This window comes from Peromyscus eremicus, chromosome 6 (genome assembly GCF_949786415.1).
Source record: "Peromyscus eremicus chromosome 6, PerEre_H2_v1, whole genome shotgun sequence".
Lineage (NCBI taxonomy): Eukaryota > Metazoa > Chordata > Mammalia > Rodentia > Cricetidae > Peromyscus > Peromyscus eremicus.
Window position 1 is genome coordinate 54,315,020 of NC_081421.1, and position 17,320 is coordinate 54,332,339.

The window sequence follows — 17,320 nt, forward strand, 5'->3', positions numbered from 1 at the left end:
TGCAATACTTGAAAGCGTGGTAGGTGGGGTCTGGGAGGAGTGTGAGTTCAGGTGGAGCAGGAAGGCCCGCAGGAACACAGACACAGACACAGGAAAGTGTGCATTCTGAGTGTGGTGTGTTGCTAAAAAGGTGCTCTTTCTAGTGCTTCCGACAAAGGGCTGTAAGTACCCACGCATTAGTTTACAAAGAGATGTGCTGGAGCATGTAGTGAGAGTGCAAATGGGCTGACCTGTTCACACCTGCCCTCAGCCATTGTAGGGTCTGTGAGTGTGCAAAGTAACATTGCACATGACTGACTTATCCAGGATGGTTTTCTTTGTCCATATTTGCTTATTTCCAATCCAAAGACTCAACTCCATGCTCTATGTCCAAGAGAAGTCCTGTGTCCTCTAGCTCCAGTTCTTTTCAGTCTTTGACATATCAAGGTAAAATTTACAAAGGGCAAAAAAAAATACATAATGTGTCATAAAATAAAAAAGTGTCATAAATAATAACCAAACGCTAAGTACATTCACATGATTGCATAATATAATCAGCTTTTCACTCCCCCCAGCATGACATGTGATCTCCCTCTCTGCCCTAAAAACAATCTCTATGAGACTGACACAGTATTTTTTAATGTTTTATGTAACTATCCACATGGGTCTCTTTGATCAGTAGCAATTTTCCTTGAGGGTATAATGCTATACACGCAGTTGTGCAACTTACTTTTTTCAGTTCAATGACTTTTAGCACTGAAAGATGTGCTAAAAGTATAAATTCATACTAAATGACATTAAAGAGGAACAAAGACTGATTAGTAGCTCAAAGGAAATTCTATATTGCTAACTCCAAGATTCCCTATTTTATGTTCTACAGGTCCCCAGATCTGAAGATCAGCTTTTTGGGCGGCTCCTTTCACTTTATGCAGTTTCCTCTCTGGACACAAGATGGCAGGAGCTCTTTGGTATAAACAGAGTTGTCATTTTCACTAAGGTGCAACGGAGAGCAGGACTAGAAAAGCTCAAAACAGCAGGGTCCTGCTGTACTAGACAAGGGAAAGAGAAACCTCACCTCTAAGGGCGAGCGAACAAGGTGGAGAGTCCACAATTGCTCCTTTAGGTTTACTGGAAGGGAGCAGAGACAGAAACCAACCAACCAACACCAAGCCTACACCAGGGTGAACATACAGAAGCCAGGGCCGAGGGCATCGGAGGCCCTTCCTGACGAGGCTGCATACAATTTGTGAAGCCTGCAAGAAACGGGCGCTATGCCCACGATTAGCAAGGGTCCTGTGACTCTGGCCAGTGCTGTCTGAGCTTTCTCCTCAGCTCACCAACCCACTCCAAAGCGAGTGCTTCCCTTTCTTGATGACCCCATGTCCCTGTTCCAAAAGACACAGAACCTGGCAGATTCCAGCGGGCGCCTGAGGACTCAGATCTGCCCCTATAACACAACCACGGACAGTAAATTGTTTGGTAACCATTTTGGAAATGCTTCTTTCCCCCACAATCCTTTTATTAACTTTGCAGGCATTGCTTGGTGGTAGAGTCAGGACCCTCCCGCAGTAGAATATTATTTTAAGGTGTGTTACTTTTGTTTATGTTGCATTTGTCCAGAGCCACATAACTCATTCAGAGCATTGATAAACTTTAAGCTGAGGAGGTTTCAGACTGCTGTTCTGTTTCTCTAGCACAGCAAGGTACAGCGATATTAGGAGGGAATGGGTAAGAGGCACAGCCCAGCATGGTTACTGTCTTAAGGGTGCAGACACCATGGTGATGAGAAGTGAGCTTGCGGGACTGGCTGTTTCCTTAAAGAATCAAATCAATACATGTGCTATGTTCTTTTGTCTCCTGGACATCAGTTAAAATAGGATCAAAACAGAATGCTTCCAATGAAAATGATTTTAAGTAACTGTGTTTTAGAAACAAAAATACAGCTGTGCAGTCCAACAAGTATGCTCCCTTTTATTGAACCCAATAAACTAAAACCTTTATTTTTAGCAACTCTCAAATGTTCTCCAAATCTGGAACAATGTGTACACACATGTGCTTGTAAATGTATACATTATATCACACACATATATCACGATGATGGTGATTTGCTCTCAGGGGAAGGATTTTTATTTGGAATAATTATCAAAATATTTTGAGCTAAGAAAGGCAGGCAATGTTCAGAGCTGAGCAATATTAAAGTAAAACGAATTTTTGGCTAAAAACAACGAGCTGGCCTTTTAAACATTCAGTTAGCAGCTGTGACATTTACTTTCTCTAGCTAAGGAGCCCGGTATCTTTGAACTTGAATTCCATTAAGGTGAGTATTTATTTCTGCTCCTCTTCATTAATAAGTTATAAATTTGGGTGGTAATTTCCTTTGTACAAACTCCATCCTGTTTTCTGGATTATAACACTAAGTAGACACAGAAGAAACCAGCACCCTCAGACAGCACGACCCAAGAAGGCAGCATGTCTTCAGCTACCCAGCACAGTCCTGCCTTCGTGAACAGCCCGTGGGAAGGGCTTTTCACAGTCTCTCTTCATTCTCATGTTTGGGGAGTAAACAATCATTTATCATTCCCAGAGTGTCAGAGATTCATTGCTAGACAGACAGTTTAGTAGTCCTGGTGCGAGAGAGGCGTTCTTCTAGCAACTGCTGCCATCTGCTGGTCTCGCTGGGAATACTTAGGTTTTAGAAAAAGCGGTGCACAGGGCCCCAGTCAAGATGATGCAGAAGGCAAGCATCATCAGTAAGTAGTTTCGGAGACCCTGAGTAATAAGAAAAGAATGGATGCGTTGAATAAAACTGGAATCAAATTTAAATTTACAATAAGTATATTTTAAAAAGACTGTCATGGATGTCGTGGACCTTTACTGACTCATCTGCTCTGGCTGCCGATGTGCTGGCCCGACTCTGACACTGTCTCTCATTCTCTCTCTCTCTCTCTCTCTCTCCCCCAACTCCCTCTCCCCATCCCTTCCTGTTCCTTTCTGTCCTCTCCTAGCAATTAACAATTCTTCTAGGAAAACCTGCAAGAGTTCATCCACTGAGTAACACACGTGAGTACCCTCAGTGCCTCCCCTGAGAGAAAGGTGAGGGCTTTTAACAGACAACCACCAAGTTGTTTGTGCATGTGTTCCTGGACTCTGCATAGAGCTGGTTTGGTGAGTAGAGTTGGGCCTCTGACCCTGAAGTGTTGTAGCCCAAGAAAATCGGGAGCAGCAAGTGGAGATTCCTGGAGGGAAGAATTTATGTGCAAAGGCCCTTGTTATTAGGAAGCAGGGCTGTTTCCAGGGCAGTTTCAGTAAGCCTGGGGCAAGGACAGGCAAGAGCAGAATGGTGAGGATGTGGCTGAATGGCCAGTGGAGAGTTTGGGAGCCCATGGGCCTAACTATGCTTTGGGATCCTACTTTTCCTGGCAATGAGAAGGTATTAAAGGAACAGGAAGCCATACATGCTGAAAATATTAGATTTGCATTCTGCAAAGTCTACACTCTTTTAGAGGATGGGAAATAGATTGGAGAGGTCAGAATGAATGTAAAGAGACCAAGGAGGTAACCCTGGTCTCTGAGAAAGATGATGGAATGCAGATGGAGTGGTAGAGATGGATCTAAAGAAACAGAAAGAGAGGTGTAAGGAGTGAGGATTAACTCGTCCTCCTATGATGGGCACCAGTGTAAAAGATGGAAGGCATGGACTGGCTCATCCCGATGCAGCTCAGTATTTAAAATGTTTTAAAAATTTAGACTTTCTGGACAATGAGACAGGTCTGCTCCTGGAAGCACCGATTTACTTCAGAGAGGAGGATGGGCATTGAAGACACTCTATATGGAGTTTATCTTCTTCTTGGCAAAAATAGCCATTTGGGCAAGAAACTGTTCTTGCCTGGACTGCTTAAAAAATGTATGGACTGGACATGCAGGACCTATAGGAAGGTGACCACTGAACTTTGCTTGGCGAAATGGTCCTTCAGGTTCCTGCTTTGCAGAGGAAACTGTCAGACATTCTGTAGGACACAGAGAAAAGCGACCGAGAGACTCTAGGCCTGTGGGCTGAAGACAGATGCCCCAACTTTACAAAGGAACATTAGGTGACTGTCCAGGCTGCCAGCTGTCTCTGTCTACCCTGCAAGACTCCTGAAAGTTGCTTACATCCTTCTCCTGTTTCTCAGGTAATAGTATATCCTTCTGGGGTCTTTGATGTAGTTGAAGACTAGAGTTATAATTTCCTCAGTTATGATAAAAGATAAGTTAGATATAAAACCTTAGACTCACAAATATAAGATAGACAGGATATCTTCTTTAATATAGTAACTATAATTCTTGCTTGATAATTGTTTTGTTACGTAATTTTACTATGCTAAAGTTAAAACCTTCCTTTTTGAAAAAAAAGAAAAAGGGGAAGTGCTGTGGATGACTGATTGATAAATAAAACACTGATTGGCCAGTAGCCAGGCAGGAAGTATAGGCGGGACTAACAGAGAGGAGAACTGAGAGAACAGAAAGGCAGAGAAGGAGACGCTGCCAGCCGCCACCATGACAAGCGAGATGTAAAGATACCGGTAAGCCACAAGCCACGTGGCAACTTACAGATTAATAGAAATGGGTTAATTTAAGATATAAGAACAGTTAGCAAGAAGCCTACCACGGCCATACAGTTTGTAAGCAATATGAGTCTCTGTGTGTTTACTTGGTTGGGTCTGAGCGGCCGTGGGATGGATGGGTGAGAGAGATTTGTCCTGACTGTGGGCAAGGCAGGATAACTCTAGCTACACTCAGTCGTCTTTTGAGCCACAAATAAAATATCTCCCTGAGGTAAACAGAAATATTTCATTTCCATAAGATCTATTTTTAGGGGTATACATAGATCGATTTCAATATCTCCCTCCTGAGATTAAACCCGCAAACACCGGGAAACAACGATCTTCTCTCCCTGAGCAGCTTTTCCTGGTCAATATCTTAGCACCTTCAGCCATTTTTCACATAGAATGGTTTCCAGCACCCTCTTTGTCTTGACTGTTCCTTCTGAATGATGGCCAGTGAGTGTCCACCTCTCTGTACAGATAGACTCTGTATGCTGCTGTAAGGCAAGATCTGAACATTCTAAAGTAAAACTGGAATAATGTCTCATGCACTTTAGATACATAGTCATTTAGTGGTCTTGGTCACCTAGGCTGGGCTGGGGAGCTAGAGAGTCCCAGGGACCCTCCTTTGATTGCCTCTTCAGTGCTGGGATTAGAAGTGGACACTGCCACACCTGGACTTTTATTTTTATCTGTATTCTGGGATCGAACCTGAGTCTTCATGCTTCAAGTTAAGCATTTTACCAACGGAACTAGTCTCCCTTCCCAAGTTTTAGATCATCTAATAGGGAAATCATAGAATGCTACTGTGGGCCCTTAGAAGTGACAACGATTTAATTATAGTCATGTAGTGGACACACGGGGATTCTGAGAGCACCATGGTGGTGGGGGAGATAGGACTTAGGAACACAGCCTGCTCCGTATCTGCAGGAAAAGTGCAGGCAACCTTCCTCTAACCATAACGCTGACTACTGGGCTTGGCCAGGCATATGGCCTAAAATTATGAGGGCACAGACTTGGAGGAAGACTGGAAATGGGGTGCTGTGTTTCTGGAGAGAGTCAACTGACTTATTGTGGGAAGTGAGTTTGTGAAGGCTGGGTGCTGCTCGTGGGTGACCCTCAGAGCTGAGAGCTTCATTTCTGAGCACCTTCCCCAGGAATGCCTGGCCAAGAAATCAATGGAACATGTATGAAAACCCGGGGACCCCAGCAGTGGATCACATAGGGAGACCTGTTTGAGGTTGGAAAGATGCAAAGTTGGAGGAAGGGCTCCATCTTCCCTGCCCTTTGGCCAGATCTACTTCAAGGGAAGACTAGGAAAGAGTACCCTGGTGTGGCTACGCCATGAGCCAGAGTCCAGCAGAAAAGGGCAAATCAACAATTGTACAGGAGACTGGTTCTCCTAACCACACAGCAAGACCCTCTGCAAACTGAATTTTCCTGGTCTCATTTGCCGTCTTTTCCTGACACTTCCTTAGGGGTACTGGACTTCAGTTCTGATAAATTCGGAGAGCAGAAGTAAATTTGTGCAGCGAACCCAGATACGACAGCAACAGTACCCAGAATGGAGAGGTGTGGGCACTGCTAAGACAGTTGTGCTTTCAAACTTATAGCTCTTATCAAGATTAATCACACTTGGGGATGGAGAGGTGGCTCAGTGGTTAAGAGGTCTTGCTGCTAAGCCGGGCGGTGGTGGCGCACGCCTTTAATCCCAGAACTCGGGGAGGCAGAGGCAGGCGGATCTTTGTGAGTTCGAGGCCAGCCTGGTCTACAGAGTGAGATCCAGGAAAGGCGCAAAGCTACACAGAGAAACCCTGTCTCGAAAAACCAAAAAAGAGAGAGGTCTTGCTGCTCTTCCAGAGAACTGGAGTTCAGTTCCCAGCACCCACACAGGGCAGCTTACAACTGTCTGAACTCTAGCTGCAGGGGATCCAGCACCCTCTTATGGCCTCTGCAAGTACCTGCACTCACATGCACATACCCACATACTGACACACACACATATGCATAAATAAATTGAAAAAAATAAATTAAAAACTGTTTCTAAAGAAGAGTAATTCAAACATGTAATTCAAAGACCAAAATTATACATACTCTTTGAAATTTAATAAAGAATCAGGCTAGAGTACAGTAATTAATTTGCCTTTGATCAGAGCTTTGTAAGTTTGGTTTAGACTAGGTAAGCTGTGTGACTTGCTGGGAGCTTCAGTGCTAGATACTGAATCTAATTCTCTATACGTGAAGTGCGGCACCCCAGAGCTGCCAGATGGGGTCAGCTTCTGTAACACACACACACACACACAGTCCCATGCCTGTGAGTCCCACACTAACACTTTAAGTCTCCTAAAATCTTTGTTTTAGTTTTCAGAAGTCTTTAACCTTAACCTAGGTACTCATACTAGTTCTGAATAGGCACTCTGTAACCTTGTTTAAACAATGGATATATTCAAAGGCTCTCGAGATGTACTTGGTGAAGTAGAAAGGAAGCCGTGAGTTGACGCAGTTAAGCTCAGAAACTGAGGCTTCAGTTATAAGTGCCGTATGCTCAACTATCAGAGCACTCTGCTAAGCCCCATGTTATCTCACAGCAGCAGATGATGTTGTCAGGGGGTCCATTTCCCCTTTATATTGAAGAATCTACCCAAAGTTCTCAGTTTCCTAGAGGAGACTGACATTTGGGGATGGTGACCATTTCCTTATCCTTACCTGTATTTCCTTGAAAATGAAGATACCCCACAGTGCAGCGATAAGTCCAGGACCCTTAAATAAAAGAAGTTTAATTTTACTAGATATTTTTATGTAACTGTACCCCAGAAAAATGTAGTAAGCTACAGGCAATGTAAAATATTTTCAGGGGAAAAGAACTATATGCTAAACCTTAACTCCACACTGATCCAAAACTCATTAAACATCATTAAATAACATCATTAAATAAGACAGATTTATGTTTTTGCTGTTTTTGTCTCCATGGTCATGATTGCTATTATTTTGATCATACTATAATATTTTATGGCACTAAATGCTTTTCTTTGATGTGATATATTTATGACAAAACTATTCTATCCAGGCCTGGTGGTGTGAGTCTGTAGTCATGGAAACTACGGCAGGAAGATTGAAAACTGAAGGCCTGCCAGGGCTAAAGACTGAGTTCAAAGTCAGCCTGGCTAGCTTAGCAAAGCTGTCTTAAAAAATAGAGTAAAATTTGAAGGGGGGTAGGGGCTGTAACAGTGGTACAGTGCCTCCTTCATACGTGGGAAATTCTGGGTTTAAACCTAAATATAAACACACACACACACACACACACACACACACACACACACACACAAATCCCAAAACCCAAACAAAAAACCCCAAAACAAGAACAACAAAAAATCCCAAGCAAACAAGCAAAGACAGAAAAGGAACAAATAACCTTCCTCTTTTTAAATAACCAAATAGCTTGTTTTTCTCCTGACTTACTTATTAGGCACACATAAACGGATTGATAAACTAAAGTGAACGAATACACCTTAAGTTTTCTCAGCATTAGGTACATGCTCTGATCTCCTAACTGAAGCAAGGGCATCTTTGCCTGGTAGACAATGGAAAGATGGCAGTACTCGGTCCCCATGCAAACCAACCAACTTTGTCTAACTCTAAACACAAACAAATACTGAAGGTAGCAATATAGAAAAATCAGTCACTGGAGGCAAGGACAAGAATGAAAAGATACAGAAAATAGGAAATGAGAAGAGACAAGAGAAAAGGCATCTTTCTATAACTTGAAATGTGAAGCTGTTGAGAGCTGGTGTTCATGTTTTTCATCAGCAAGGAAAACAGTAGAGTTGGCTTAGCTGTGATCTTGGTGAAAAAGATGTTACGAGACCAGAATTTTAATGACTCCTCTTCAAGCCCTGCGGGGACTCTGGAAGAGCTTCAGAAAACAGCTCCACAGTGTTCTCTCTCCCAGGACTCTACTCCCACTGTCTACAGGGCTGGCCCAACAAAGTTTGATTCCGCTGTTTCCAGCGTGTGCGGGAAGCAGTAAAAATGCCTTGCTCTCCATTTGTCAGCCTCTGAGAAGTCAGCCTCAAAGGGGCCAGAGAAATAGGTCAAAGGAACTGCCTTACATCAGTGATGTGAAGTGCTGATCCTCAGAATCCAAATCAAATGAGGGAGCACGTGCTTTGAAGCGGTGGGAGGAAACAGAAGAGGGATGACATACTAATGCCTACGTTAGTTACACTGGTTACTCAGGAATCTGCGTCCTTTTAATTCTGAAGACCCATTTCCCTCCAGAAAGGCGAGAACACAGGACCGCAGGTGCCACCTGCCTCTCTAGCTTCCCACCTGATGATTTTCTAATTATCCCTTCAGGCATGTTCCGAGCAGTGCTGTGAGGATGTTTGTGGTTTCAGGAGGTGATACTGTGCTAAAGTAAATGTACACCCCAGGCAAAGGCGAGCCGAAGAGAAAGTGCAATTCCCAGCAGGTGAAACTGCTTGGGACACTGGAGCTGTGGAACTGTGGGTTTTCCTTTTGGGAAATAAATCGGGTTACATCTAAGTCAGCCTTTGTAGGTGGGTTTGGTACTGTCTTAGAAGCCAAACCTAAAGTGCTTAGCATGATGCTTGGCACATAGGTACTTAATAAAATATAGATGATGATGATGATGATGATGATGATGATGATGATGATGATGATAATGATAAAGAAACCAAGCCTTCTAGATGAGCTGGTTAGTTTTAGAATTGCCAGGGAAGAAGGGAAACAGAGAGTGAGCGGGGAAATGGGGTCCTCCTTCTCCCTCGCCATTTTCCTTTTACAAGGACTTTGGATCTGATAAAAAAAAATTATTGAGACTAGCACAGTTAGGCATTTCCTTTTTATGCTAACATACAGTTTCACTTTCAGTGAGAAAAATAGCTTAGATTATTTGAATTTAGTTGTGTTAGAAAGTTATTTGGTGAATATAGAGCGGTCAAAAGCACACTGTGTGAGCCAGGCTTTGTGATTGCTAACATTTTTGAGGCTGCGGCAGGGGGATTTCACACTTGAGGCCAGCCTGGGTTACAAAGACACCATCTTAAAAACAAACAACAAAATTCAACTTCACACCCACAGCTCTTATCAAGCCTTTATGAAATCTCTTTTAGACGACACAGTTGTTAAGGTTTTTAGTTTTGCACATGTCTGAAAAAATGTGTGTGATGATTATTTAGGAATCAGGAGAACAGCTGGTCAGAAGAGCATAAAAATAGGGTGGCTCAACTGTTAAGAGCCCTGTTGCTCTTGCAGAGGACCTGCGTTCTGTTCCCAACACCCATGTTGCATGGCTTGCCTGCTGTCTGTAACTCCAACTCCAGGGGATCTGCACTCAGGTACACACTCCCACACACAGCACACATGAATACCCACAATTAAAAATAATAACGATAAATGTTCAAGGAAAATGCCTGTGTTTATATACAACAGGCTGGAGACTGTTCAAGGTGATGATGAGCTGGCTGAATTGATTCAGTCAGCCTTTTTTCCTCATCCTCAAAATGGGGATGGTTGTAGCATCCCTTAGGCTCCGTCAAAATAAGCATTGTGGTTTTGGCTGTTAGCTCTGTTTCACACAAATGAGCCTTAAAAACCCGCTGAAGCAAACAGCAGTTCCCACGATTAGTGGCATCATCATTTCTGGAAACTTCCTTAACCTAGGGAAACTTCCTTAACACCTTCTCAAGGAGTCTGAAGTACTGTTAGCGCCACATCATATTTATATACCATTATACAAAGAAGACTGAAAGAGTCATGAATAGAAAACCATAGTATGCGGGGCAGTGGTGGCACAAGCTTTTAATCCCAGCACTCGGGAGGCAGAGGCAGGCGGATCTCTGTGAGTTGGAGGCCAGTCCGGACTACAGAGCGAGTTCCAGGAAAGGGGCAAAGCTACACAGAGAAACCCTGTCTCGAAAAACCAAAAAAAAAAAAAAAAAAAAAGAAAAAAAAAAAAAGAAAAAAGAAAAAGAAAACCATAGTGTATCCCAGAAGACCGGAAGACAGTAGGTAAAAATGACCAAACGAAAAATTGCAGGGACATACAAAGATGCAGCATTGGCAAACCTGCTAAAAAGAGGTTATAAACATTCACTCCACCGCAATCAAGAGCATGGAGACCGGAGAGTGGGCGCTTGTCCAGTTTTACTGTAAAAACAACACAGGAGGTCGGCCACTTACAGCAGTGATGACTGGGAAGCTGATCACGGCGCTCAGCGAGTGGTTGGCTATGAACCAGCAGCAGGTGGCGATGGCCCACAGCACCCCGGACAGGAAGCCTGGAACACACGGGAGTGTACATGGGAGGGAGGGGTGCGGTCCTCTGCTGAGCACCATGCCTTCCACACCACGGAAGGTGTAAGCGCACCGATAAAAGCATTCTTATTAACGATGTTGGCCCCTATGGGCGTTTGAGCTGTGCTCTGTGGTCTCTTTGGAAACCCAAGGATTCCTCTGTGTCTGTGAGGATGAGGACTGGTCATTCCCTTTATTGAATGAAGGAGGAGCTTCATTCCATAGGGACAGGGTAGGGGAGAGGGGCTTAGCAAGTACTGGATCTGGCACATCTGCAAATTGAAGTTGAGAATGGTACTGGAGGTGGGGGGAAGAGAGAATCCCGATCCTTAAGAAAAAAAACCCAGCTACATAACTCACAATGCTTTAGCCGAGTGTTTAATAAATACCCTACACCATTGTCTATCAATTTGACATTCGAAATAATCAAGTCAGGCATGTTTTATTTTATGTAAAAATGTTTACTTGTGGCTATATGTTCCAAATTGAATTATGCCGAACTCTTCAGTGAGAAACTATTATCTCAACAATGACTAAAGGGTCATGACCCCAAATACACTTTCTATAGCCCTCCAGGCACCTTCCCTGACCCCGCCCTGTAACTTTTGGATAAACTATTTTTTTCTAAGTGACTGCAGACTCTTATCTGTTGATATATATATATATATATATACATATATATATATATATATATATATATATATATATATATATATATATATATTTAAATAGGAGCAGGGGGTTCTGAGTTGTTATATAAATCTTAAAATGGTAGGAAAAAAAATAGTGAAGACTGATGACCCTGACAGAAGAGCTTTTAACACAGGAAACGTCAAAATTCATTGTTTGGCAGTGTTAGGTTCTGTATTGATGATCAACATTTTGGATACAGTTTCTTGGTGTTTTTTAATACTTCATATTTTATGGTGGACTGGACCAAAGCCCTTAAGAGAACACTCCTCTCTCTCTCTCTCTCTCTCTCTCTCTCTCTCTCTCTCTCTCTCTCTCTCTCCATCCCTTCCTCCCTCTACTTCCTTTCCCCTCTCTTTCTCTCTCCGTCCCTCCCTCCCTTTCCTTCCCTCCTCTCTCTCTCCCCTCCCTCCATCAGTCCCCTTCCTTCCCCCCTCTCTCTTTTTCTCTCCCCCTCTAGTGATTATTCAAGTTCATGAGTGGAGGCTGGCACTTTCAAAGAGTAATAAGATTTTGTGTAGTTAATATTCTTTCTTACCTGGTAAGACTGCCTCTGGATATAGCCTTGGCTTATTTTTCATGGCTACACAGTAGGCCACAAAGTAGATTGTACTTGTAAGAAAGATGCCACTGGAGTACGCAAACACGTAGTCTAAATCTGAAAACACAGATGATGAAATGCAAATATCATTCCAGCCACCTCAATAGACCTTAATTTCTGTAACATAAAACATACTCACAGAAACTAACCTTGAGTGTACAGGACCATTAATTATATTTAATCATCCTCATTCTCCATATGCTGTTCGTATAGAATTTTAATAAAGAGATTTAAAATCTAGAAATACTGAATAAGTTAACTACAGTGAAATCTATCAGGCTAGTTTTCATAGTAGCCCTGGAAATCTCAGTAAGAAACGGTGACTATTGTCTGACTATGATGTGAAGTTGCCCTTTAGGAAGGAATACACAGTCAGTCCTATCTCTACTATGGACTGTAAACAACTGTAGCGAATCTTGATGTATATTGGAGGGGAGAATGTGAATAAAAATGGGCACTTGCATGTGGCCAAACTACATGGTCTGTTGATCCACCCAGAGATCAGCAGTTCTGTTGCAGATGACAGCTGTACGGGAGGTCATAAAGCTTTGGAAGTTATTCCAAAGGCAGCTTTGTCTAACCATTTACAAAAAACCAGCTCCAAGGCTGGATGGATAATGGCACATAATGGTGGCCCGTCTTGGGAAACCCTCATATCACCGACAGCCTGAGCAGATGGCACTGAGCCACACAGATGGGTGCACTGCAGGAGCTTGGCTAGGAAGTCTACCTTGGGGTCAATGCTCCTGTCATCTATAGTTTTGACAAGGATGAGTGGTGTGTGTTTTTGGATGAAAACCTGAACTGCAGGTCTGTCTCTTCTTCTAAACCTGAAATCATATTGTAGGTCGTAGAAATGAAATCCATCCATCTATCCACAAAAAGAGGTGAGGGCTATCCAATTACTATCTGCAAAAGTCTTTATAAAAGAGCACATGATACATACGTGTTGTTAAATAAAATACAGCAATGCCCACTGAGGATTACTTTTTAACAAACTGGAATAAAGTACGCTCCTGTGAGACTGCATCTATACAGCTAGAGTTATAAGAATACCTAAAAACTCATTGTCTATTTATATAAAGAGACAGTTGAGGACATTGTTCATTATGTCCCGGGACCAGGAGGGGCTTTATTCCTGAACAGCCAATTGTTTTTATCTGTGCTCACTGACTTCTGGGGCTGAACTGATTTCCTCTGTGGCTAAGAGAATTCCGAGAGCCAAATTCATGCTTATCATAAGCAAGTATACAAGTGTTCTACAATGATGTCAAATTCCCTCTGGCTCTGTTTATTTATTTCTTCTCCTTCCTGTGGTTAAGTTTTACTTCAGTTATTATCTTTTGAAAAGAAAAAAAAGGAAATCTAAAACAAGAATTTATGTAAAACTTTGAAATAAAGGAGGTCAGTAGAGGGTACCACACATGGAGCTAAGTACAATGGGTTACGACAGCCCGGAGATTGTCAGTTAAGTTCAGCCCTCAGCAACAACCCAAGTTCTCCCTGTGGGGACTCAACTGGCCTTCAGCGTGTGACTTCCCTGCTTCTTAGGAGTTTTGTGTTTCAAACTTCTTCCTTATCTGGCTAAAATTCCCATTGATTTTCCACATGACGTAACCCGGAATTTTATTTTATTCATCTGGCTTCCTTATGTATGTTGTCCTTCCATGGAGTTCCAAGACCCCTACAGTAGATCCTTGTTTATCTCCCATTCAGCTTTCCCAGGGTCGTTGCGTAGAATGTGGTTTCTGAGATGCTAGTTTTAGAACTGGAGGCATTATGTTGACTCTTTCAATGGACCACTTTGTGCTTAAAAAAGAATATCCTCTGACCAAATAGGCTTATGCTTTGACATTTACTTGGTTTAAGAATGCTGTGTACTACACTTCAGCTTTTTTAAAGCATAGAGTACATATCTTCCCAGAGGTCATGATATTGGACATAAAGGACTCTTCACAGTCTCTGAATCTTAGTGGAAAGCTGGGAACCTGGTGCTAAGATCCAGGCAGTGGACATGAACCCTGACTGCAGTTGATTTCATTTGTATGTTCCGGAGCCCAGGAAAACATTCCGGTGTCCATTGCCACCTTGATTCCTGGTGCCTTCTAATTCACCACTTACAAATGAGAAGACAAACGCACCCAGCATGACTGACTTGATCGTAGCTCTTTTCCTAGCTTCACTTACCGTACTGACTGGCGCCCGCGTACTCGCTGTCGTTTCTTTTGCCGTGGTCCTTGATGTAGATGATTGGCACAAACGTAGATCCGTAGAGTATTCCGGATATCACGGCAAGGCTGCAGCCCCTGACAAAACCAAAAGAAAGCACTGCGAATCTAGGCGAGAGGCAACATTTTCAACACACTACTGGAACCGCAAGGACGGCTTTCTTCCATGTGAGGATTTTAAGCAGTTGTGCAGAGGCTGGCCCTCCGTCTGGAGCCCTGTGACCGGCAGAGTCGTGAAGACAGGAGCGGAGCCTCAGCCGTCTACAGGGTCTTGGTGGAAGAACATGACAGGCAGAGGGAGGAGGAACTATTACTACAAATGTCATCACACACCAGCTGAGAGTATTGCTGCTATTGGTTCCTATGTCATTCAAATAAAACTAATGTAGGAGGTATTTGTGGACAAACATTAGGGTTCTCAAGTTTCTCTCAAAGACATGCTCTAGGATCCATCATGGAGCCATGACAGACTAAGAACAAATGCGTTTTTGTTTAGAATGATTACAGAGAGAGACTTGATCATGGCTTTGTCAAGAAGTGTTAATGGGGCCTAAGAATCTGAATATTTTTGGTAAAAAAATTGTTAGAAGAAAAAATGTTTCATTTCTAACAATGCCAACTCCTTGGCCTTGAACACTGCATGCATGGAATGGGAATGGACATTTCCAGGGATCTGGACGTAAGGGAGAAGATTGATATTGTAGGACAGTCTATCTTCACACAGGGAGGCAGTTTTAGGCAAGACCCCTGCCTTCAAGGCATGATGGCACAACCCTGTAATCGCAGAGAGAAAAAAAATAATTAAATAAATAAAACTCCCCTAAGCCTAAACACAAATTCTTTGTCAATTTTAGTAAGGACATGAGAGTCCAGAGCTCTCTGTACACGTTGACAATACATTCCACATACACTGACGATCCCTGACTTGAATGAGGACAAGACTCCGTGGCTCCAGAGTGGCCCAAACACATAACTGTAGCTAGAGTTTTCCTGGTCCTGCCTGGCCCATGGTCAGGACAAATCTCTCTCACCTTCCAGTCCTGCAGCTGCTCAGACCCAACCAAGTAAACACACAGAGACTTATAGTACTTATAAACTGTATGGCTGTAGCAAGCTTCTTGCTAACTGTTCTTATATCTTAAATTAACCCGATTCTATTCATCTATAAGTTGCCACTTCGCTCGTGGCTTACTGGTATCTTAACATCTTCTCATGGTGGCGGCTGGCAGCATCTCTCTGCCTCAGCCTTCCATTTCCCTGAATTCTCCTCTCTCCTTGTCCCGCCTATACTTCCTGCCTGGCTACTGGCCAATCAGCACTTTATCAATTAATCATCCATAGCACATAACTAGGTAAAAGATAGTTAGAATTTCTTTTTAGGTGGTGCTTGGGATGGATCCCTGGGCCTCTTACATGCTAGCCGAGTGCTTTATGCTACATCCTTTGAGCTACAACCCCAACCTTAAACATCTTCCCTTTTACAAATATTCCCCTAATGGAAGACATGCTTTGTGGAGAAAATCCATGAAAATATTAAAAAAATATATATTTATGAAACAATTTCCTTTAAAAAAAAAAAGGGCTGGGCAGTGGTGTCATACACCCTTAATCCCAGCACTCAGGAGGCAGAGGCAGGCGGATCTCTGTGAGTTCGAGGCCAGCCTGGTCTCCAAAGCCAGTTCCAGGAAAGGCACAAAGCTACACAGAGAAACTCTGTCTCGAAAAACAAAAACAAAAACAAAACAAAACCAAAAAAAGGGAAACTTTCCTTATGAATGTAAAAATGGCAATATATTTTTCTTGCACAGCTTAATTAATTTTTATTTTTCATTCATTTAATTTAGTCCAACATTACTCCATGGCTCTTTTGCACTGTGAAGACAGCATATCTGCTGCCTTTAGGTTGGGACTGTACAGCTCAGTGATAGAGTGTTTGGCTAGCCTGAACAAAACAAAGCAAGTAACCCCTTCATGGTCCCGGGTCCACAAAGCTCAAACAGGCATGATTTGTAAAAGGAAAACTGCATACTGCAACATGTTTTCAATAATTCAGCCCTCCCAGAAAAAAACAAATGAAAAAACCAAACCACTATAACCCCATACCCTAAAGTGAGACAGGCTGCTGTTAAGGCATCCCTGGAAGTGCTTGTGAGGGAGACACGGGGGTAGGACTTACATGGGCACAGAATATGCTATTATATTTGATAATGGACACCTGGGATCATCAAACTGTCACACATGAAAGGAGTGTGGCAGTCCTGGGCTGATCACAGGAAACGGAGAGCACTGCTTGATTAGCTTGTGACACAACGTGGTTATTACGCAACCTCTTCACTTTCGGTGCTTAAGTCCTACAGAATAAGGTTGTTGCTGTCCCTGGCTAACTGGTCAGATGCACTACAGTGGTTTGGTATTTCTCAAGGCATCTGAGCTCAATGACCAACTTCTACACCTAAGACTCAGTGCAAAGAGCAACCCCTGCCCCCAGGAGGTAGACCTGAGTTTTTATCATTTTCTTCCTGGGATCAGATGACCTTCACCACATCTCTCTAGACCCTCTGTTTTAGTCAAATGTGAAACGCAACAATAGAGAGAGAAGCTGTCTCGCCTTACACAATGCGGTGGTACGTGGTGGAAAGTCTATCGACCCAGGGGGAATTGGCACAGGGGTCTTCGGCTGTGTTGATCACCTGTGGAAGTCATAAGAAAGATCTGTATACAAGGACCTTCAGCAGACAATTGCAGTGTCACACAAGGATGTCCAGGCTTTCCTCCCCTCTCAAACACACCTTAACACATGCACAAGTCACCCATGAGCTCTGGGAGTTCAAAGCTGCTCTTCTGACTCCACCCCTCCAGTTTTCCACTTAAATTTTTTACAGATTAATGTGTAGCTATTTGATAAACTTAGCTCTCATGGT

General features: G+C 43.0%; 1 protein-coding gene across 2 annotated transcripts in view; it reads right to left on the reverse strand.

The window, feature by feature from the left end:
* Positions 1-2,074: 2,074 nt before the first annotated feature.
* Tmem144 (transmembrane protein 144) overlaps positions 2,075-17,320 on the reverse strand; it is a 44,111-nt gene continuing 28,865 nt past the window's right edge. Inside the window, exons 7-12 of one of the 2 annotated variants that reach the window (XM_059265519.1) lie at positions 17,013-17,089; positions 14,359-14,477; positions 12,109-12,228; positions 10,767-10,864; positions 7,269-7,322; positions 2,075-2,748 (exon numbers count right to left, since the gene is read on the reverse strand). In XM_059265519.1, coding sequence (XP_059121502.1) covers positions 2,665-2,748; positions 7,269-7,322; positions 10,767-10,864; positions 12,109-12,228; positions 14,359-14,477; positions 17,013-17,089 — 552 coding nt within the window. In that variant the 3' untranslated portion in view covers positions 2,075-2,664. Of the gene's footprint in view, positions 2,749-7,268; positions 7,323-10,766; positions 10,865-10,955; positions 11,153-12,108; positions 12,229-14,358; positions 14,478-17,012; positions 17,090-17,320 lie in introns of those variants that run through there. The other variant, XM_059265520.1, reaches the window with a different exon arrangement.